Below are 22,300 nucleotides of genomic sequence, written 5' to 3'. Positions count from 1 at the left end.
AATGAAAACAAAAGCTACTAATAACTCCACTACCCAGAGCTAACCAAAAGGCTTCAATAAACCCTACTCTTCTTGGCACGTGTGTGGGCTGCTTTTCTTCTTTTTTTTTTTTTCAGTGCTGATCACCAATCACTTCAGCTTTGGACAATATCCATATTATTAGGACATTCTTGTCTGAGTTGGAAAGAAGCTGAGATGAAACTTTCATCTTATATTCAGAGGAGCCAAGGCCTAGATCTGTTAAACCATTAGCCTGAAGCCCCCAGCAGCAAGGTGCAATACCAAAGCTTGTGTCTGCTGCCTGGGACACTGCTGTTTTGTCTTGACTCCCTGATGCAGCCTCCTCCCCACACCCCTACCTTCACATCCGCCTCTCAATTCATTCACAAAGCAACCAGATCACCACTTCTGGTCCCGATACCATTGATTTGAAAAACTACCAATGGAGCCTAGACTAGCACAGTCCTTTGTCTAAGCTTTTACTAACCTGCTCCTTTCTATCTCAATAGGACTATTTGTCAATGTTTTGGGACACCCCCCCCACCCCCACTGCACACCACTCCACATCACCATCATCCTCTACACTTTGTTTATGCTGGTTCTTCTGTAATTAATCTATCCTGACTTTAAGGTCAGTGCAAATGCCACCACCTCTTTTGTGAGTCTGGGATGTGCCTATTGCCAGCCTCTCTGATCCTCGTTTCCTACAATCCCACCCTCTCTGTTGGACACTTACTATTTTAAAAACTATGTCTCTGTGACATTAATCATGTTTTGCTTTGCGCTATAGCTTGGGGGTGTCAGGATGTTCTTCCTCTCAAGAGATTAAGATTTTTGGGAATGGAGCCAATGTCTCATTGGCATGTGCTTTGGGCCCATAGTCAATATTTGTTAGATGACTGCTCATAACCTGGAAATTTCTAGAACTAATTTGTACTACAGATAAACATTTTATGTCAATGATGGCATCCAAAAAATTGCCTTCCAATCTTCTGAAGTTGGAAGGATTGCCCCAAAAGGTAACATAAGGACTTTGGAATGTTTCATTGTATATTTCCTCACTTCCTTCTTCCTTTCTGGGTTATCCAGCTAGCATCTTTATAATCCACGCCAAGTAGGTGCTGCCACATTCTAACGCCTTGTGGCACCCCTGATATAATGCCACCCTTAGGAACTTGGAGGCACCACAACAGTTCAGAAAGTCTCCCCCCACCCCAACCCTCCTATTCTTCCTTCTGAGTGTAGGCTGCACACTGTCTCCTCCAGTCCTTCTCTGTCATCGTGTGAACTCTGTGCACTCAGCAAGTGCCTCTTGTTTGGGATGTAATAGGTGTTGTCACTGGTGTGATGAGGGATGTTCTAGAACCTGTTGCACCAGGAGCTGTAAGCATCTGCTGGTTAGGTACCCACATTACTTTACACAGCCCCCATTCCAGGCTCTTGTACCTCTGAATTGAAACTTAAAGAAAAAAGCCCTGGGATACAAGAAATACTAGTTCATAGAACTAGTTTATAGTAGTAGAAGGGAACCGGCCACGTGCAGGTGGGATCCTGCCATGATGCACACTCTGAAAATGTAAATGAAATGAAGAGTTGGTGGTCAGTATTGATTCAATTTGAAGAGCTTAGATCAATTAATTTTGATAGCTACTGCTGGTTTTTAAGGAACATTTGAAAACATGTTTTTAATCTTTTAGAGTTTCTCACTATACCCTAATATTTTGTGGTGACAGAGGTAGAGGATGTGCAAAGGTTCTTGGTTGGAAGAACTCCATCAGGGGGATTTTACTCAAGCTGGTTTTAGATGAGTCCTGAGTGGGGAGCTGTCTAAACCTTCTTGAATTTTGATACTTCCCTGGAACCTAGAGTTAATGGGCTTGCAGAAAAGATAATCCCCAGATAAACTGTGGGGAAAAGCCCACAGGTCCCAGAATGTGGGTTTTCTGAGTTAGTAACTGGAACACACTGGCTGATACTGGCCTCAGGCTCCATGGCATCAGCAATTACAGCAGGCTGAAGATGAACCAGCATTTCTTTTGATTTTTTTTGCCTGGTAAGAATGACACCAGCTTTCATAAGCCCTATTTTATGAGATATTAACCCAGTCAGAGGTTCTGTTCAATCTCCCTCATATGAGTCCAGTTCCCCATCTTGTATCTGTTTTTCTAGCTCACGCTACTACACCGTTGGTAGGGAGACTATAAGCACTTTCTAGGTCACAAGGACTATGTGCTACCAGATGACAGAGTGTCCGTGTGTCAGACAAACTGAGTGGCCTCCACATTTAATGGGATGATATTACACAGAATCCCAAACCTTTGGGACAAAAAGGTTACTGCTTGGAGACATGTCCACAATTTGTCAAGATAGCTTAAATGTTTTCTGCAGCATTTTCTGATCAAATTGTCAGCACTGTGAGGTTAAGAAAGCAATTTCTAGAACTATGGGGCATTTGGGATGCTCTGGAGCATGATGAGGTTTTATTAATAATCACAAGAGCACTTTGTATCTTCAGGAGATGATTTTAGCTACCGTCCACAAAGCCTTTATGAAAGCCTCAAGGAGCTTTTGCTGAATTGGAAAGCAGTAAAATGGAGCAGGTGCCAGACTTGATTTTGCAAGCCTTCTCAACAGTGTAATACACAAAGGGTCGCTCCCCACACAGCTACTTTTTGGCAAACCACCTCATCTCACTGACCCTTAGCTTACTGTTACTTAACATGGGGATCATAGTTTGTATTTCTGAAGGTGGTTCTGAGGGTTGACGGGGTCACTATGGGAAGTTGCTTTTGAACTATAAAGTGTATACAAGCAGGAAGGATGCTGATCATGGTGGGTCTCAGCTTTTCATCAGAAAAAGAGGGAATCTCTTAAATCCTCTTCTGTATTCTGTGACTTCACTGCGTGTTCTGGAGAATGCTTCCTGTTACCTAATGAAATATAACCAGTGAATCTTCAGAAATAGCAGCCATGTAGTGCACAGCCTGAATGCAGAAGTCCAGGAGCAGCTGCAGAGGCGCCACTGCTGGGGATGTGCCATCGCTGTGAGTGTAGCGACACCACCGAAAATACTACCAAAGAGGTAAGTAACACGCAGCTCCATTGAAGCACGTAGTTCATAGCTTCACAGTTGTATTCTATTTACCAGGGACAGCGGTCTTCCTAAAAAACTCAGTCTCTGCATTGTGTGGATAGAGCCAACACGTGCTCAGATTGCCATGTTGAGTTTGCACCCACTCGACCATGAAATCACGGATGGTTCCAGAACTCGCCCCCTCCTCCTACGTGCTCCATTTTGTTGATTACTGCTTGGAGAGGGAGGTATTTCATGGCCAGTCTTGAGGTGTCACTGGAAAACACCAGCCTAAGGGCAGGTGTGAAATCAAGCTGCTAATTAAAAAGATATTTTCCAGTGTGGAAAGAGGGTGCTAATCCTGTGGTGCTTCTGACTTGGCGCCCTCAGACCGCGGCCTGATTGGAGACTGTTTCACGGGCACCGTTTTATGTTTAGTGTCAACAGCAGGGACCAGTTTCCAGGATCACTAAGGAAATAATCCCACTTATTAAAACGATTCTGTTTCACCACCTGCGACAAGCCAATGTCCACCCTTCGGTGCCACGGTAACAGAGCATGCAAGCTTGTCAAGGGTTGTCTGTACCCAGGCCGCAGTGCCAGGGCCACACAGATTATAGCCTCCAAAGGCCCTCTGCCAAATCCACGTGGAGCGGCTGGCTGGGCCTGAGGAACAGCAAAGTTTAGCTCCGTTAAATGTCAGAGAATTGATATGCTACTTTGGCATCCCTTACCACCAGCAGTGGAGGGGTGAGGCGCTAGGAAGCGCAGGTGGATTCATCATCATTAAAGAGAACAGTAGAAACACGTCGCTTTCATGGAATACCAACACTCACGAGGATGGAGGACTACGTGGAAATAAGCAAAATGGCATCTGCCCAGCGTCACGTCCCCTCAGTCAATATCTACGAAAACTGTCAACATTAGCACAAAACAGTGTCCTCACAAGTGTCTGGAGACCTCTACTGCATTGTGGGTCCTCAGATATGAAGCAAATAGAAAGCATCCCAGTCAAACTTCATTTTACGACAACGCTGCCAGAAGGAAACACCTGGCCATTGTGGCAAAGGTATTGTAAAGAAAGCTGGGGTTTTGGAAGACCCGATTTTTATGAGGGAAGCTTTGTTCCCATTCCTTTCTTTACCTTGATGCCCATTACTACATGACTTTATGGATGTGACAATCAAACCTTTTGTCAGAGTGAAGAATACAACCCATTTACCTTTCCCTTCCTCATGAGAAGACCAGAAGGCTCGTGCTTTAAAATCAGGTAGAGGTAGATTAATGCCTTTAAAAGCAGGGAGTAAGCTGCTTCTGCTGCCATTTGGGGGAAAGGTGGGCCTTTTTTTCTCTCTATAAAAATAAACATTGCCAGCTGTCTTCATTAATACATTAAAGGGAAATGTTTATGTTAAATGTTTGAATTCCCACAGTAAGAGGTTTGAATTCTGAGCAGAAAATACGAAAAGAGGAAAGGAGAACTCTGGTAGGGTCCACTGTCCTGACTTCACTTCTACAGCCTGGGAGCCGCAGTGTCAGCTGGCGGCTTGGTAAGGAAAGAGGCTCTGCCCGTGTGCACAGCGCTGCATCTGACACGCTTTATATGTTACTCATTAACATTATGAGGGGGCATCTGAAGATACTTGAAATTCAAAATTAGGAATTCAAAACAGCACATTCAAACTCAAAAGAGGACAGATCTAGTTAAATGATCAGAGGGTAGTTTTCTCAGCTTAGAAAAGATTTGCTAGAAACAGAAATCATAAACCACACGATTATATTCAAATTGCCCCTGACTGTGAAATGACAGAGCCACGAGTGAGGCCCCACGCCAAGGGCACCATCTGCCTGCCAGGCGTGTCTCTTCAACGTTCCCAACCTCTGCACTTCTCACCTGCCACGGGGCTGCTGGTCTCACTAGGTGGTTACAATACGCATTGCTCCGGCTCTGCAAACATACAGCAGATAGACAATGTTTTGCCTTTAAAACGGCAAAAAAAAAAAACAGACCCAGAAAAGGCCAACTCAAAGCATGTTCCTGTGTTGTCAAGACGGAGTTGACTCGGGAAAAGCAAACACAGTTTGGCATTCAGCCTCTGGGTCATGTGTACAAAAAACCTAAAGAAGTATGCGTGAGGAATAAATGAAAGGCCACGTGGTTCTCCTCCTTTTTATTGCATTTTAAGAATCGTTTCCATGGAAATTCGTTTTGAGGAGGGAAATGTTCCACGCATATTTGCAGTGAGTAACTCGCCTTGTTTATCCCGGTGAAGTTGACCTGCAGGAGCATCATGTGAGCAGAACTAGCTTCACCAGCAAGTGTGAACTGACATCATTTCCCCCAAATTTTCCCTCTGAAAGCTCTCTGGGTCACGCAGTCTCTGCAGCGCAGGAGTCCCTGAAAGCTGTTCTCAGAGCTCTCTCCCCACGACCTAGCCATGCACTCCCATGCTTCACAGGGTAACCAAGCAGACTGGGGTCTGGACGGGAAGATAAAATTGTGGACACAGTGGAGAAAAGTTCAAGGCTCGGAGAGGGAGTGCCTGGCTCACACACTCAGCTCAGGCGCAGAAGGGAGTGGACGTGGTGACAGAACGACGGGCAGAATGGACAGAAAATAAAACATGCTGGCTTTGAGGCTGTGAACACTGAATTCTCTGTTGTATTTAAAGATCCTTCTTCGTAATTGAAAAATAAAACACATGCAAGAACTAGGAAAATAAAAGCTGTAAAGAAAATGTCATGTTTTTCAAAGAACGACTGGGAAGCCCCCCTAGGCAGGAGTGTCTGGGGCCGGCATTCCCTGGGCTTTTGGAGGGTCAGAGAGAATGCAAGGTGCATCTCTGCAAAGCCACCAGTGAAAGGCATGTGACAACAAACTGAATCTGAGTTATGCAGACTTTAACTAATTGGGAGCTTTATTAGAGTCTCAGGTCTTGGTTTTCTACAACTAGAACAAAGTCCAGAGTCACAAGAAATCGTATTAACAATACTGAGGTCTTGACCAGGGATGAAAGAGACTGCAGGGCATTTCCCGGAATCAGTGAGTGAGCAACCAAGCGGCAGGATGGGCTTCCTGGGTGCTGGATGGAGCCCGGCCTCCTTGGGAAGACCCCCTGCTTGCGGGAATGACACCCGCTCATCGAATATGTGTGTGACTTCCACTAAGCGTCACTTGACAGACGTGGAGAAAAAGAAAACCACGACTTTCTGAAGACTTATGACGGAAATCTCGATGGCAAGTGTTAATAACGAACACAATCTGTCCCGGGCAGGTTCTGATGAATAAACTTCAAGAAATAAGCAGGTCGGTCCTTTGCACCTCCTCTTATTAAGCAAGACAGAGGGAGGAGGTTTGCTTCCTGCGGGGCGCCGTGCAGCATGACGCAGTGCTCCACATGTGCATGCGGGCGCCTCGCTCTCTGCAGAGAGACCGAGGGGGGAGCCACATGCGGTAGCAGCAAGTGCGCTGCTCTGGGCTTCAGGATGTCACTCTCCAAGGAGCTCCACCAGCTTTATAAGTAATTTTCTGAATCTTACCTCATTTAACATCTTAGAAATTAAGGTTATGTGTACACAGCTTAACATACAAAGATAAATACTTACAAGCAATGGAAAATAATCGAGAGAATTATACCATATTTTCCACACGTGTATGGGTACTGATGTTTAAATTTAGGGCAACGAGGGTCCTTGACATCATGAGTGAAAGCTGAAGTCCTCCTCTCACTGTAGAAGACAGACCCGAGCCACACTATTTCAGACTCCTGCCCCTGTGTTGGTGGGTTAGTGATTTATTCCTCTGTTATTCACGTAGTTAGCATGTCGGAAGAGCCAGGGCACTGGTGTGTTCCAAGGACCCAGGAAAGACTCTGTCCTCATGGGGTTGGTTTGTTCAGGTGGAGAACAGACCACATACAAAATAAACACACACATTAGAAAGATAACAGTAACGCGGTAGGAACACACAACAAAGAAGTGAGGGGTGCGGGAAGCAGGGGGTCAGATCACAGGAAGGGAGACCCCTCTGCAGGGCTGAGTCCTGAGGACATCCTGCAGGACAGGAAGGGCTCATGACACAAAGCCCCTGGGGGCATCACAGGGAGACAGAGCAGCCAGGTGGAGAGCCCGGGCGGGAATGGGTCTGGCACAGTCCAGAACCAGAGAGAAAGCCAGGCCAGCCTGAGGCAGGGGTGGGAGGCGGGGCAGTGGCCAGAGCCTGGGCCCCAGGTCGGGGGTGGGGGTGGGGGCAGATTGCAGGCATCTGAGGCCTGCAGTGAGTACAGTGGGAAGCCACCAGAGTGTTTTCAGCAAAGGGGCACATAATGGTGACAGCGATTTTGAAAGGTCATTGTCGCTCCAGGCAGGGGCCATCCACACATGAGCCTGGGGGCTGATGAGGGCGGGGGGGGGGGGGGCTCGGAGATGCGGGTGGGGGTGTCATCTATTCTAGAGGCGGAACTGCCAGGATTCACTCACGGAGCAAATTAGAGGATTTTAGTCTATTTGATAGAGATTGCTCATTTGATTATCCAAGCTGTTCTCCCTTATATGCCTGAATTTCTATAATCATTCAGTCTGTAAAATATTCCACGACTGGCTCAACTGCAGCAGGGCAAGGGCCTATGGATCTGGTCTGAGAAGCAAGGTCATGGCCTTCATCTACCCCAAGTCAAAGGTTGAGGTAAAATCTGAGAAATTCCATCAACACTCTTGGTGTTTCCATTGACCTTTGTCCTTCTGTCACCTGGACGAAATGCCCAGGTAGTTGATAGCACTACCTGGTTGTCGACATCACAGTAGTGCCTCTAAAGTACCGCAGAAAATTAACAGCCAAGGGCTTAACCCAAAATTCAAAATGTAAAATCAAACAACTATATTAACCTGGACTGCTCTGATGTATGTGTCCATGAGTAAGGCAATCCTAAAACACAGACAAAGGTGTGCAATCACGTGGCACCCATGGACGCCAGCATGGCAGTGCCAGCAGCCCACGAGGGCCTGCCATGGTGCCCTGGGTCATCACTGCCATTGTGACCTGCTTCCCCGATGACACTAAACAATTCCAGGGAGATCCGTAAACTGGAGCAGGACGATGGCATCAGTGCACCAAAACATATTTTTAAGAATATTTTAAAGGTGGAAACCAAGAATGCAACAGGTTTGAGGAAATGAGACTTTTTAGGAAGCAAAGAGAGAACACTTCAGTATCACCGATCACCACCTGCCTGGGCTCCCTGGGCGCCACATAGAGGGCAGCTCAGAGCTGTCCGGGAATGACAAGGGAGCCCCTGGGGGCCACCTGCCCGCCTGTCAGCACATGGCTCCAGCAGGGCCTGAAGCCCAGGGGCCGTGCCTTCCACACCAAGCTTCCTGGGCTTCTAGAAACCTGAACAGTGAACCTCCTGTTCATAGCGACACTGGGTCTAACCAGATGGTGCTATCAACTTAGTATTTTAGTCCATGCCATTAGCTCAGTGGGAAAAATCAGGACAAAGAAATAAATATAAGATACATCTTAGGTACTCCCAAGAGGCCAATTATTTCACTTCTTACAGTCTCTGCACTGCTGGCATGGAGCCTGGCACAGCCTTGGTGGTCAATAAATATTTGTTGTCTGAGTCCCAGGCTTGAGAATGGGCGACAGCTTGGCGAACCCTGACATTAAGGCTGGCCCTGCGTGGGGGGCACCTGAGTTGAAGGTGACAGAACCACGGCAGCATCGCCAAGGAGGAAATCCTCCTGGATGAACGGATACCAGGGCTCCATTTAACAATATTTACTATTTATAATCTTAAATGAGCACTCAGAAGTGGGGAAAGGCAGGTTTCTCTACTATTAGACAAGTTTCCATTTATTTTAGAATAGTCTCATATATTTTGATTTGTTTCAGCTGTGGCTCCTTTCCCTTGGCTGGTTTACAGACTCTCTCACCTTTGCTGGGATATTCGGAAGTATTACATAATCCATTCCTGGAATGCATGAGCAGCTCTGGAGCCTATAAAATATTCATTCACTTTCAAAAATATTTGCACCCTGCTGTCAACAGGGACAAATTCATACAGAGTAGCAGAAAGTGGCTGCTTTAATGGCACATGTGTCCCTCAAACCTCTCTTTCCACTAAAACATTTTCTTCGAAATTATTTTCATAAGAAAGATTAACAATTTCAACATTAGCTGCTAATCCCCTTTCATTTAAAACTCTGCTGATAAAATTCTTTGCTTGTCATTCAAATAGTAAGTAATAATTATAGATTTGAGGCTTCCATCTCTGGCTTCATTAATGGTAAATTGCATGCAAGTCTGAAGCATAAGTCCGCTTTGATACATCTCAAAATGCAATTTCCACAGCTTCCCTGGGCTATGTACAATTAATTATACAGTTAATAAGGGAAATATGTTAATGAAAGGAACATTATTCATCCAGACCACCTGCCTTTACCAAATATCTTTTGTGTGTTTCTCTTCTTTTTGTAATTTTGGTCTATAGACAGTAACAACAACCACCACCCCCTCCCCACAACCCCACAACGGACAATGTGGTGATTTTTAAATGTCTGTCTGCTAGTCGGCAGCCCCTACAATTAACATAAGTCTAAAGAAAAAGATAATTCAATTTTATGGTATTTCTACTAATTTCTGATTTTTAGGAGTTTAAAATGTCTACCCATGGCATTTGGAACTCTCAAAACAACTGTAAGAATTTGCTGCTAAGGAGTCTAGCTTCTACCAACAACATGTTCACCTGACAGACAAATGGGCATCAGAGGATCTGCACGAAAGACAACGCGGCCCCCAGCTGCTCTCCACCCCTGTTCTCTCCTCACCCATCTCCTAAACCCCTGTGCTTGGCAGTAAGTAAATTGTTCCATCCATAAAATCCAAGCTTGACCACAGCCACCTTAGCACAGGAACTGATGCTAACTTTAACAAAGGAAGTTACTGTTTCTGACACTGATGTAGAACAGAAGTCAGAAGAGTTTAACTGGAAGAGCAAACTGTGGGACAAAGCTACCTTTCTGCTTATTTGTTTTAATTTTATTTATTCATTTATGAGAGATGGAGAGATGCAGGAAGAGGGAGAAGCAGGCTCCCTATGGGGAGCCTGATGTGGGACTTGATCCCAGGAGCCCGGGATCATGCCCTGAGCTGAAGGCAGATGCTCAACCGCTAAGCCAGCCAGGCAACCCTCTACTTCTGTTTTATAAATTACTTGAACAACTCGAAAGAATGTGCTTGCAAATGGCTTCACAACAAATCGTTGTCAATATAAATTAATATATGATCTTTAGAATGAGAAAAGAAGACTTTGATTTCAGCTGCAGCCATGTTCCTTTGACATATGAGAAATCCTTAAAGCTGCAGGGTATTTAGAAATTCCATTAAGATACAAAAGTCAACAAGAAACCAAAGCTGGGTTCCAAAGAGCTGCCAGGAAAGGCAGGGATATAAGAGGAAACAAGTCATGGAAATGCAGCTCTAAGATAACCAAGCCCTGGAGTGGCCTCCTGTTAAATTCCAGCAGAGGAGCTGGGTCTCCAAAGCGGGCAGCACCCAGGGCCACCTGTGCACCCGCAGGTTCCTGAGGCCGACACTCAGCGCGGAGTGGTGAGATGGAGGAACCGGGGTCCCCCGTCTGCTCTGGCCACGCTGGCATCCATGACTCGGGCAGCACCATTGTCTTGAAGCCCTTGAGGAGCGGGTTTTGAAGAGCTATGGTCGCAGGCTGTGTGCCAGCAGGCCTGTGCGTGTGAGTGACCGGGCACCCCCTCCCCACGTGGATGGTCAACTACAAAATTCACATGGCCACTTCCAGGCCGCTGTTACAGAAGCCGATTTTCTCAAAGGCCCAACACCATCGCCCTCCCCCTCCTGACAAGGCAGCCCTGGGGACAGCGTCTTCACTCAGAGACAACAATGGTGGGCTAACAGAAGACCCTGGAGAGGAGCAGGGTGGTTGCCTAGCAGCACAGGCCGCCCCCACCACCACAGGATGGCAGGTCTTCCCTGGGCAGTGCCTGGGTGCCCTGAACCAACAACAATGACTTTCCCGATGACTCCCTGCTGAGGGACTTAGGAGAAGAGAGTTCCAGCGAGTGCAGCCTGGGCAATGTCGGCCGGCCCCACAGACACGAATTTTCTCTCCTAGAGTTTGGATGGGAGATGCTGGATCCTATAGCAGCGCGTTATCAGGACAGACTCAAAAAAATTCTGAAAGTACCCCTTGCATCCAGGACGTTTCAGGTTTTAATTTCCTAGAAACAACAGGCTACGTGCTGTGAGGAGTAAACAGGAATGGGGCAGAATCAACGGCACAAACTTGGAAAGCTCATACAAGAGCCCGCATCTCTCGTCCCCTCTCACTCAGAGGGATGAGGCCAGAGCCTCCTCTACTTTCTTGCAGCTTCCCAGCAGCGGGACCGCTGATGTGTGGGGAGGACACAGAGAGTGGGGCTTGGTCGTCAGCCACCACAGCCAGGCGCCGGGTGGCAAGTGCTCTTCATTCGATGCCTTTGACATGAGGCATGTGAGGTAGAAAAGAGAAGGGAGGCGATCTATCAGAAATTATCTTCACTTTCTTAGGGTGAACAGTTAGACATAAGACTATCAAATATATTTTTAACCTTTCTCCAGCTTAACTGCCAATCCTACGGCAGACTGCCCGCACCCTACACCCACGAGTCCTCAAGGTTTGATGGGTGAGGTGAGACTGTGCTGTCAGATGTCATCCCGCCTGCTCTTCTGTCCCCGTGCATGCAGCTCCAGCACCTGGGGCCACCCCTGCCAATAGCTGCCTTTGTTGTCACCGCAACATGGATGCCATCTGGATCCCGTCTGCAGCCGCTGGCCGTCGGCACTGAGGGTCCACTCAGCTGCCCACCCTGCCCACTGGCCAAGGCTCCTGGCAGCACACACCTGCAGACAGCTCAACATGGACGCATGGGGCAGTGAGCACCTCCTGATGCAAGGTAACCCCTTCGCCTGCACACGGAAAGGGATGTGTGGGAACCAGTCTGAACGACGTCACTGCCTGGCTTCCTCTGACAAGAGCTTGCCACCAGTACAGGTCTCATGAAGCTGGCTCTCACGTGCGGCTGTCAAGGTGATGCAAAATCAAAGGGCATCTCCCCTGTTCCCTTTGTTTAACTCTCTGTAAGTCTTCTATTCCCAGGGACGTGAGCAATGGGGCGACCTGAAGAGCTCCCCCACAAGACGTGTAGAAACACTGATTAAGGGCACAGTCAGATTTTCATAAGATGAAGGGAAATCCTCTGAAATCCAGGATGAGGATGACAGTGACATGGGTAGCTTGTGACCTGAAGGCTCTCAAGCCCCCAAGAAAGGGAAGGCACACAACTTTCTGCACCTCAAACCCAGGTGTTGGCTTTCCTGTCCATGTGGGGTTTTGGGGGCAGAAGGTAGAAGGTGGATATAGGAGTCCATACCCCCTATCCCTCCTTGCACACCAGAGCCCTGGTGAGACCCTGTCCCCAGGGAAAGGGCTTGCTTGTGGCACGAGAAAGAATGTCTGTTTCCACATGGATTCAGGATGGGAAAGTGTTTGCACCACAGGCCTCATCTAGGATTGAGGCTCAACCGTACAATATGTGGGTGGTCTGAAGGCCTCCAAGAGAGGAACCAATATGAACATGGTCCGGCTCCATGGGAGCCCAAAGTGTCTGGCAAAGTAACCTGAGAACCTCTCTCGAGGTGATCACCCTTGGCATGGTTTCATGAAATTCTGGAAGTCACAGAACCTGCCAGAAAAAAACTCCCATGAGCAACACAGAAAACACATCAAAGAGCAGGATCAGATTGAGAAGAACCTAGATGACAGAGCATTAGGCAGACAGACAAATAATACATCTATGAAGACTGAAGATATTGCAATGGGGATCAACAGGAGAAGAACAGCATGGCGGGCAGATTCGAAAAAGAACGAAGAGATCAACCATAAATGAAAATGATGCTCCTTGCAATTATCCATGCAATGGGTGTATTGCATACCAATTAGACGCTGCTGAAGAGAAACAGTGCAAACTGGACAACAGCCCCGAGGGAAGCCCCTGGAATGCAGGTGGGGGTACAAAAAGAGGACACGTGAGGGCACAGGAGCACACGTGCCCCAGATGCTTCTACAAGAGCAGAGAGCACAGACAGTCACTTGTTGGCTGTGAATGGCCTGCCATTTCTGAGGACCAATGCATGGCGGTTTTTTCTTTTCTTTTCTTTTCTTTTCTTTTCTTTTCTTTTCTTTTCTTTTCTTTTCTTTTCTTTTCTTTTCTTTTTTCTTTTCTTTTCTTCTTTTTCTTTTCTTTTCTTCTTTTCTTTTTTCTTTCTTTTCTTTTTTCTTTTCTTCTTTCTTTTTTTAAGATTTTATTTATTTATTCATGAGAAACACAGAGAGGAGAGAGGCAGAGACACAGGCAGAGGGAGATGCAGGCTCCATGCAAGAAGCCCAATGTGGGACTCGATCCCAGGTCTCCAGGATCATGCCCTGGGCTAAAGGCAGTGCTAAACCGCTGAGCCACCTGGACTCCGAGGACCAATGCAAAACAAGGATTCTCTGATGGAGGAATTCAGTCAGGCTGGAGCGAAAGTAGGAATAGAACAGGTCTGCACCAAGACTGGGCCCAGGGAGACCCCAGGACAAGGGAGTGGGTTCTGGAGGAAAGTGGAAGGATGTGCATGGCAGCCACTGTGCTGGCCACAAACTGCCTCCTCAACGGCTGCAGCATCACAGATAATGGGATTTTTAAAGTAATGAGAAACGGTTAATGAGTCTTGGACCATTGGCTAGTCTACTATGCCAGCAGGAGGATTTGCGAGAACATTTTCAGGCAAACACGTCAGAGAGCAGTGGTCTAGACCCTCTGGGTCCCCAGCTTGTTTGTCACATGCGCTCTCACCTCCTAGCAGACAAACATGGGTAAGTGGACAAGTGGATGCCGCTTTCCCTATTTTCCTGTTCAAGGAGCCATGGCCGTCGTGTGAGGATCAGGCATGAGCCTGCAGGTGGTGGCTCAGTCTAGCTTGGGTGTGGCCCGGGTTCACGCTACTTAGTCCTCCACAGACTGCGGCCCTAGGGACTGCTGCAGGGCTCCCAGGAGCTGTGCTGTTGCCCGCCCTGCCTCCCACTCACCCCAAACAGCTGCTCCTCTCTGACCAAGACTGTGCCCAGTCAGTACCCTCAGGGCCAACTCCCCTCAGCCTCCCTGTCCACTGCACACCTTCACAGGGAATGAAGAAATCTTCCCAGCAAAAGAGCATGACTTGGCCTTTGGATGTTCCAGCGTTTTCTAGACGTCCACGCCTCCTCAGATGGACTGTAAACTTCTCCAGAGTGAAACACTCATCACTACTTCACTCGGGCATGTGGACGATTTTTATCCAATGCCTGCTATATCCAAGGGCTGTGTGCTCGATGCCAAGGACACAGAAAAATGAGCAAACTCAATGGATGCTTGTCCGCGTATGAGTTATTTGTGGAACGACAGGCTCTGTGCAATTTCAAGAACTGCGTTTTAGACAGCATTTTTGCGTTCGTTTGCACAGACACAATCACATTGCTCCATCCTGGGCCGGGAACCGTGCTGCTGCCGGTGCATTCCTCTGCACCGTCTAGAGGCAACTGAACAGGCCAGGATGGGGGTGGGGGGAGGTGTGTGCATCTCTCTCTGGCTTATCCTGTCAGGTTGATATCAGGGAAGCCCCAGTAGGTCCCTGGACGCTCAGAAAGTATTTCCTGCTCACATATATGTGAATGAACACTCTCCATGTCCTGTTTTGGGCACCGATTTTGATTTCTCATAGACATGAGCTCCTAGACCTGCTAACTACCAAATGCAGTGTTTGATTATTTAATTTAATTCAACGAATATAATTGTATGTCTGACTTCACTTACTCTGCTTTACCCAATTTACGTACTATGAGAAGGTCTAACAAGCAGGGGAAATGTACTAGCTTCATCCTACACTTTAAATAATAAAGCAGATGTTAAAAAACAACACAGCAGATCACACTCCTCCATCAAAAACACGATAAATAATCCACACGTCCCTATAAAGACTGAATAACAGAAATGACACTCTTTGTCTTGTGTCAAGATCAAGCTGCTGAGAGTCACCAATGTCCCAGCTGCCAAAGGAGCCTCGGGTGCCTCAGGAGCGGTTGTGGGGCAGGGGCAGCAGCACTGTGAGAGCCATGCAGATACAGGGCACCGTCCCTCCTGTCCCCAGCAGCAGGGAACCTGGGAGTCGGGAACGTCTCTGGTGCAGAGCACCTGGCTCTGGGGCTCAGCTCCCAGAACATCCTGCTGGGTCAGGCCCCCCCTGTGCCCCTTCCACTAAGGAGGTGCTCCTGGCCTGTCCCTCCTGCCCAGAGCACCTGTCCCCAGGGCCTAGCTCATGGGTGGAAACCGTCAGGTCCAATGTAAGGGCGGCCACATGCTGTTACTGAATTAAAGCCCAGTGGCTACTTCCCTTCCCAGGTGGCCTCCTGCAGAGCTGCCTTCTCCCAGAGTAACAGTGACAGGCAGGGAGGTGGGGCCAGGGGGGGAGGTAGGGGCTGGGGGTGGGAGGTAGGGGCTGGGAGTGGGAGGTAGGGGCTGGGGGTGGGAGGCTGGGAATGTGAGCCTGGAAGGAGCAGGAGTTGTGAATGCTTTGCCAGCCCATCTCTGGGGCCCTGTGCAGCTCTCAGGGTGTGGGGTGTGCAGGCTGCAGAGCCAGGCACAGGCAGTGTCATCGCTTGCTCAGGCCCTGCAGTGCATGGGAAACACGATGGGAAAGACCAGGGCCTGGCACCTGGCTCAACCACCGAAGACATGGGGTAGTTCAGGCACCGGCACTTGTCATGGGCCCACAGCGTCCCCACCTTCCTGCGTGGAAGCCCCCACCCCTGGGACTCAGGGCATACCTGTATTTGGAGGTGGGTCTTAAAGAGGTAGCTAAGGTAAGAGGTCACTAGGATGGGCCCTGACCTGGGGTGCTCAGTGTCTTGGTAAGAACGGGACATGAGGACACACACACACGGAGGGACACCCACTGAGGACACAGGGAGAGGACGGCCGCCCACACACAGGGAGAGCAGCCCGGGAGGAACCAGCCCTGTGCACGACTGGATCTTAGCACTGTGGCCTCCAGGATCATGAGGAACAAGGTCCTTAGGGAGGAAGACCGAGCAGCAGCCAGGCACTCGGGACTTTCGGGGGCGCCCTCCCAACTCATGTCACCAGGGACATTGTTTTTAGAATAGGAAACGACACTCCTGGCCCACCTCACAACGCTGGTGTGCACGGGAAACGTCGTGAGGCTTGGAGCCTGCCAGCCTCCCAACCTGGTGACGCATGTCTCTGTTCCAGTGGGACCTTGCGGAGGGTTCATTTTGTGGTTCGTACTGAAACTTCCTCCAAATCCATCGCTAGCAGAGCCCCTCCCACAGGTGGAAGAGTCAGCCACACAGGGGACAAGAGCACCTCGGCTTCACTACAGTGCCGAGGTCGGTACACTGTCGTCAGCATGAAGGCGCAGAACGTGTGCACATTCAGAGGCCGGTAGCCCTGCAGCCCCGAGGGGACACTTCTGAAGCCGTTCTCGGGAGGAACAGTAAGAGCTCCCAAATGTTGGAAGAGTTGCTCAGTCTTATGTACAATGAGAGAAATGTAAATTAAAACTGCTTTAGGGGCATCTGGATGGCTCAGTCAGCGAAGTGTCTGCCTTCCAGCCAGGTTGTGACCCCAGGATCCTGGGATCGAGCCTGGCGTTGGCTCCTCAGTGGGGAGTCTGCTTCTCCCTCTGCCTCTGCCGCTCCCCCTGCTTGTACTCTCTCTCTCTCTCTCAAATAAATAAATAAAATCTTAAAAAACCTGCTTTAAAATATCATTTCCACACACAAGGCTGGCCATACCCAAGGCTGGGGAGCATCTGGGGTACAGGCACCGTGTTTTACCGAGCTGGTAGGAATGTCCATCAGTCAAACGTTTGGCAGGAAGTTTGCTGATACCTCCCCAAATATATGAAATTGCATCCTCAATGGCCCAGGGTCTTCTAGACGTTTAGTCTGGGATTATTTTCACATATGCTGTGTTTGAAGTGGCAAAATTTGAAAACTGCCTAAATCACTCCTAGCAGCATAGATGACTGTAAATGGAGTAACAGAGAACTACGGGTCTGTCAAGACATGCAGAGCAGAGTCAGGTACTCCTATGGAGCCCCCTCTCAGACCCTGGGTCCCATGAAGGACTGTGTTCCGTTCCAAGCAGCAAACACCTGACAATAACGTTGGCTCCGGGGTGGGGATTGAGGGGCAGTCACCTCACGGTGAGGATGGCTGCCAGAGTGCCATGATGCTCATTCAGGCCTCAGGGAGGGAAGGAACCTCACAGAACTGCATCCTTTTAGAAAGACTATGAGGTCCTGGTTGTAAGCTGCCCGAGGCCATGCTGTGCCAGCCTGCAGTCGGAGCACCTGCCGCCAGCTTTCCCAGGTAAGCAGGGGACTCGGGGCCTGGGGAGTATGAAGGAGCACTCGACCCAGGAGGCTGCTGGGATGGAAATGGTTGGGGAGGCTGGAGAAGGAACGTGGGACACCCAGGAGGCAGAGACGTGGGCGAGGCAGGGCTCTGCCAGCGCCGGGGTCCCCACTGTGGGCACAGTGCTCGCCAGCCCTCGCAGGCCTTCCACAGCCCTCAGTCAGCTGCTGAGCTGACACCTGCTGCAGCTCATTCCCTCTGTTCTAGACGACGCCAGGCCTTTTGTCTTTCTTCCTGGGGTTGGGACAGTCATTTGCATGTACCACTCAGTCCCGTGGTCTCCATCTGTGAAACGGGGTGCATGACGGCTCCCACTGCATGGCTTCTGGATGGCGGCTGTCCCCTAAACGGTCGGGATGCTCATTCCTGCTGCATTGTGTCCAAGGATGCAGGGAAGGCAAGGGTGCTATGAGGTGAAATCCATACCTCCTACGGGGACCAAGACGCTCTCCAGCACCCACGTCCTGGGTTAGGTCATCTATCCTTACACCATAACTAACGGAGCCAGCAGCAAGCCAGCTTTTGCTCAATGTTCCCGCTCCCTGCACTGAGGAGAGAAGTGGAGAAGAGTGTGGTGGATGGGCGGCCGAGCCCTGTGGCTCCTCTGTGTCCACTCACTCTCACAGGCTCCCGGCCATCAGCAACTCTCAGCAACTCGCAGGACGCTGACCTGATCTCAGCATCTACAGGGCCGCCACGCTCAACTTCTGAGGACAAGTGTGATGTGGAAACAGACCTCTTTAAAAATTAAACTCAGGGTGTCTGGGGGCTCAGTGGTTTGGTTGAGCCTTTGGCTCAGGGTGTGATCCCGGGGTCCTTGGATCGAGTCCCACATCAGGCTCCCTGCATGGAGCCTGCTTTTCCCTCTGCCTGTGTCTCTGCCTCTCTCTCTGTGCTTCTCATGAATAAATAAATAAAATCTTTAAAAAAACAAAAATACTAACCTCAAAGGTGATCCTTTACCTGCAGCTCTGCCCTCAGACACTCAAGGTATGAGGATGTTTGTAATGCTTCACAAGGTAGGCTGCATGGGATTGCGTGTTTCAGACTTTGCGCTTGGCCCTGATTACACGCTACTGTGCTCCCTTGCAAACGTTCCTTCAGGCACCAGCCAGGCTACTGACACAGGTGCTTCCCCCCAGGGCCTGGCTCCCAGGGGTTCCAAGCCTCCTGCAAACACTCCCCACCTGGCCCCACGCTCTGCAGGCTCCAGGAGCAGGTGGGCCCACATCAACTGCCCTCTCCATCCCTGGGCTGAAGGACACCCCTGGGGTGTCCGTGAGCCTCTCGGGGCCCCCACAGGGCAGCTCTGATGCCCCTGGGAGCAGCCATGCCCCTCCCCACGTTCTCACCCCATGGCTGCCAGAGAATTCCCTCTATTTCCCTGCCCCGGCCTTTCCTCTCAACCCTGACCCTGTGGTGTCTCTGGGCCTCGGTCAGCATGTACTCCCCTGACTTACCTCTGGGTGGACCATCCACCCACCCTGGACCCCTTGAGCAGAGGTACTAATCCTTCCCCCCCTCAGCCTCTTCCCCAAGAAGGCTACCCAGGCCTAGCAGGCTAGTATCACCAGTGCTGTCACTGGAGGAGTGGGTGACCTGCAACCCCTGACCCCCTACTGACCCGTCAGCCCTTGAGCTCCCTTCTTCCATGCAAAGCCTCAGTGCCTGCTTCCTCTCTCTGGTCACTTTCTGGCTGCAACGTTTATTTCTAGAATTCCCTTCCTGTGGCTTCCAGGCAGGAAACCCTGGATTCTATAGCAGAGTAACCAGACCAAGAGGGGGCTGGGGACTGGGAGGTGGGGGCTCCTTCCCCAGGTGACCCTCACCCTGGGTCAACCTGCTTCCCAGGTCAGCCCTGCCCCCAGATAAGCCCCACCTCTGGGTCAATCCTGCCTCCAGGTCACCTCCACCCCCAAGTCAGCCCTACACGCCCCCCCATCAGCCCTGCCCCTGGGTCACCTCTACCCCTAGGTCACCCTTGCCTCTAGGTCAGCCCCACCCAAGGTCTGCTGCCCCTGACAGTGCTCTAGCGTGTCGGGTCATTTTGCCTTTCTAACCTCACACTTGTTCCTTCCAACATGCTCTCCATCCTTTGCTAACGGAAATGTTGCACTGTTGCGCACTGGCCACAGGTTTTGGTGAGGAGTGTGTTTTCCAGATAACTCGGCCATCTCCTCTCCACCTTATGGTGTGCTCCTGCTGCCACCCTGCCCTGGACACCATCACGTCTGTAAGTTGAGGTGTCACAGGTGCATGACGTCCATGGTGCAGCTGCATATCTGGAGCAGCTGGTTCCTGGGATTCACCTGGACCTCGTGTATTTTATCTGATGGTCTTTGAATCCTTCGCATGTAGTTTGGGGAGATCATCATGTTGCTGTCTGATAAATATGAACATTCCCTCACGGAGGGTTGGGCTGATTGATCACCGAAGAATTATCTCCCTTGTAGCCTTAATGAGGTAGAAGGTCAGGCATCGGCGCATCCCTGGGGTTCTGACACACGCAGGTTTGCAGCGGCTGCCTCGGAGGACACGGCCAGGCAACATGGAATGGGCCCTGGGCTGGCCACACTGTGCCCGTGGCCTTCCCGGCGGGGACCCCGGGCCCAGGGCTCCCCACGAGGGGAGGTGCTTGGGGTGGTCAGCACAGGGTGGCCAGAGTGCCTGACGCCGCCCATCATGCTGGGTCAGAAGACAGAACGTCAGCACAGGTGCACAGGCAGGAAGTGCCTAGAGGCCCCCCAACGCATGTCACTGTGCAGACCGTGCTCCCACCGCAGGTCAGGATGTGAGACGCAAGGCTGGGGTGGCAAACCGCCAAGTGGCGCCCCGAGACCCCCCCCAGGAGCCAGAAGGACGCAGCGAGAAGGGGGCAGCTATGCACAGGGAAGGGGCCTCCCCACACTCCCACACTGCAGTCCCTTGATCTTGGGCTTCAGCCTACAGGGCTCGAGGACACAGGGCTCTGTGTGCGGTGTTCCCCTGATGGCGGCCTCAGGAGTGGGGAGACCACGCTCTGCCTATCACCCCAGGAAGCCTGTCTCCAGGAGGACAGTCGTGGCTAATAGCTCGGGGCTGTGCTTTACAAGCACCAACAGGAAGACGCGTGTGGCCCAAGGACCCAGGAGCCTTCAGGAGACAGCCAGTGAGATGGACACCTCTTAGCATAACTCAAACAGCAACTGTGTAGCACGGCTATGCACCACCTCTCCACACGTGGCCCTCTGAAGTCAACGCGCAGTTTGGGGAAAGATAGGATAGGGAGCCGGACAGGCAGGAGGGGGTGTCTACACCAGGGCCTCTGGAGGGCATGTCTACACCAGATCCCCCAGGGGAGCATGTCCACTCCAGGAGCCCCAGGGGGCGTGTCTACACCAGGGCCTGGGGGTGTGTGTCTACACCAGATCCTCCAGGGGGTGTGTCCACACCAGGAGCTGGGGGGGAGGTGTGTCTACACCAGGGCCTCCAGGGGGTGTCTTGCCAACCAGCAAGGCTCTGAGCCCCTACCTCTGTCCCCCTCACTGTTAAGTAGAATCAGTGACACCCCCCTGCCTCCCCGACCACACCTGGTGATCTGCCTTGGAGGGGAAGACACCATGATTGTGTCCTGGTGGATCAGAGGTTGAGCGACAGCAGCACACACAGCAGGCGCTCACTGATGCGAATTCCACACTGAAAACAAAATGACCAGGGCAGAATCCCATGCGTGATTAGGCGTGTGCGGGTGCACATGCTCACCCTCCCCTGAGCCCAGAGGACCAAGCCTGAGGCGCTCTGACACTGGGTTTCATCTCGCCGGCAGCTGCCTGACCAGTCGGGTTCGGTGGCCAGCACGTTGTCACCGCGGCTTCTGACATGGCCTGGGTGTGTGGTGGGAATCAGGGGACGTGTGTTGGCGGGAGCCCCCTCCCCGCATGCCCACCCTTGCTCCCCCTCCTGCAGGCATGTGCCCTGCGGTTCCTGGTGGAGAGGACCGCAGCCCTTACCAGGACCATGTGGCCGGTGGAGATGTCCATGTGGGGCTGCACGGGCTCCTCGGACCAGGACGATGTGCTGCTCCTGGCAGAGGGGCTGGCCATCGGCCCATCACTGAACTGGGATGACACGCTGTTGATGCGCGACGTGTGCGGGGCCTCTGGGCGTTCAGATGGGCGCATGGCCATGCGCTGCCGGCACAGCTCCTGGGAGATGGGGAAGGAAGGTCAGTGCTGCTCCTGTGGCTACTGCGTGCCCCCAGCCCTGCCCCACCCAAGCGCTATGGGCCACACGGGTCTTTTGTGGCCATGCCCCCCCCCCACATACACAGATGTCACACACACACATGCATAGGTGTACACACACACGGATACACACATGTGTGCATGCACACACAATAGTAGACACAGACATACACAGATATCACACACACGGATACACACATATGTATGTGCACACACAATAGTAGACATGGATGCATGATACACACAGATATCTCACACATGGATATACATACACACAGAGATGCACACATGTATATGCACACCATATACACAAATACACATGGATTTATACACACAGATACACACATGTATGTCCACACACAAAGATGTCACACACATGAATGTACGCCCCCAGCCGCACAGATACACACACGAATACCCATACACAGCACACACACACACACATACACACAGTGCACACACATAGACAGTGA

At 50.7% G+C, this 22,300-nt stretch overlaps 1 protein-coding gene across 2 annotated transcripts in view; it reads right to left on the bottom strand.

Annotated features, from left to right (window-relative positions):
• Positions 1-22,300, bottom strand: part of PTPRN2 (protein tyrosine phosphatase receptor type N2) — a 720,648-nt gene that overhangs the window by 66,967 nt on the left and 631,381 nt on the right. For both annotated transcript variants that reach the window (XM_055335454.1, XM_055335455.1), the window contains exon 14: positions 21,594-21,788. In XM_055335454.1, coding sequence (XP_055191429.1) covers positions 21,594-21,788 — 195 coding nt within the window. The remainder of the gene's footprint in view (positions 1-21,593; positions 21,789-22,300) is intronic.

The sequence above is a fragment of the Nyctereutes procyonoides genome, unplaced genomic scaffold (assembly GCF_905146905.1).
Source record: "Nyctereutes procyonoides isolate TBG_1078 unplaced genomic scaffold, NYPRO_anot_genome, whole genome shotgun sequence".
Taxonomy (NCBI): domain Eukaryota; kingdom Metazoa; phylum Chordata; class Mammalia; order Carnivora; family Canidae; genus Nyctereutes; species Nyctereutes procyonoides.
Note: the sequence above shows the minus strand (reverse complement) of the source record. Positions and strands in the feature narration are given on the sequence as shown.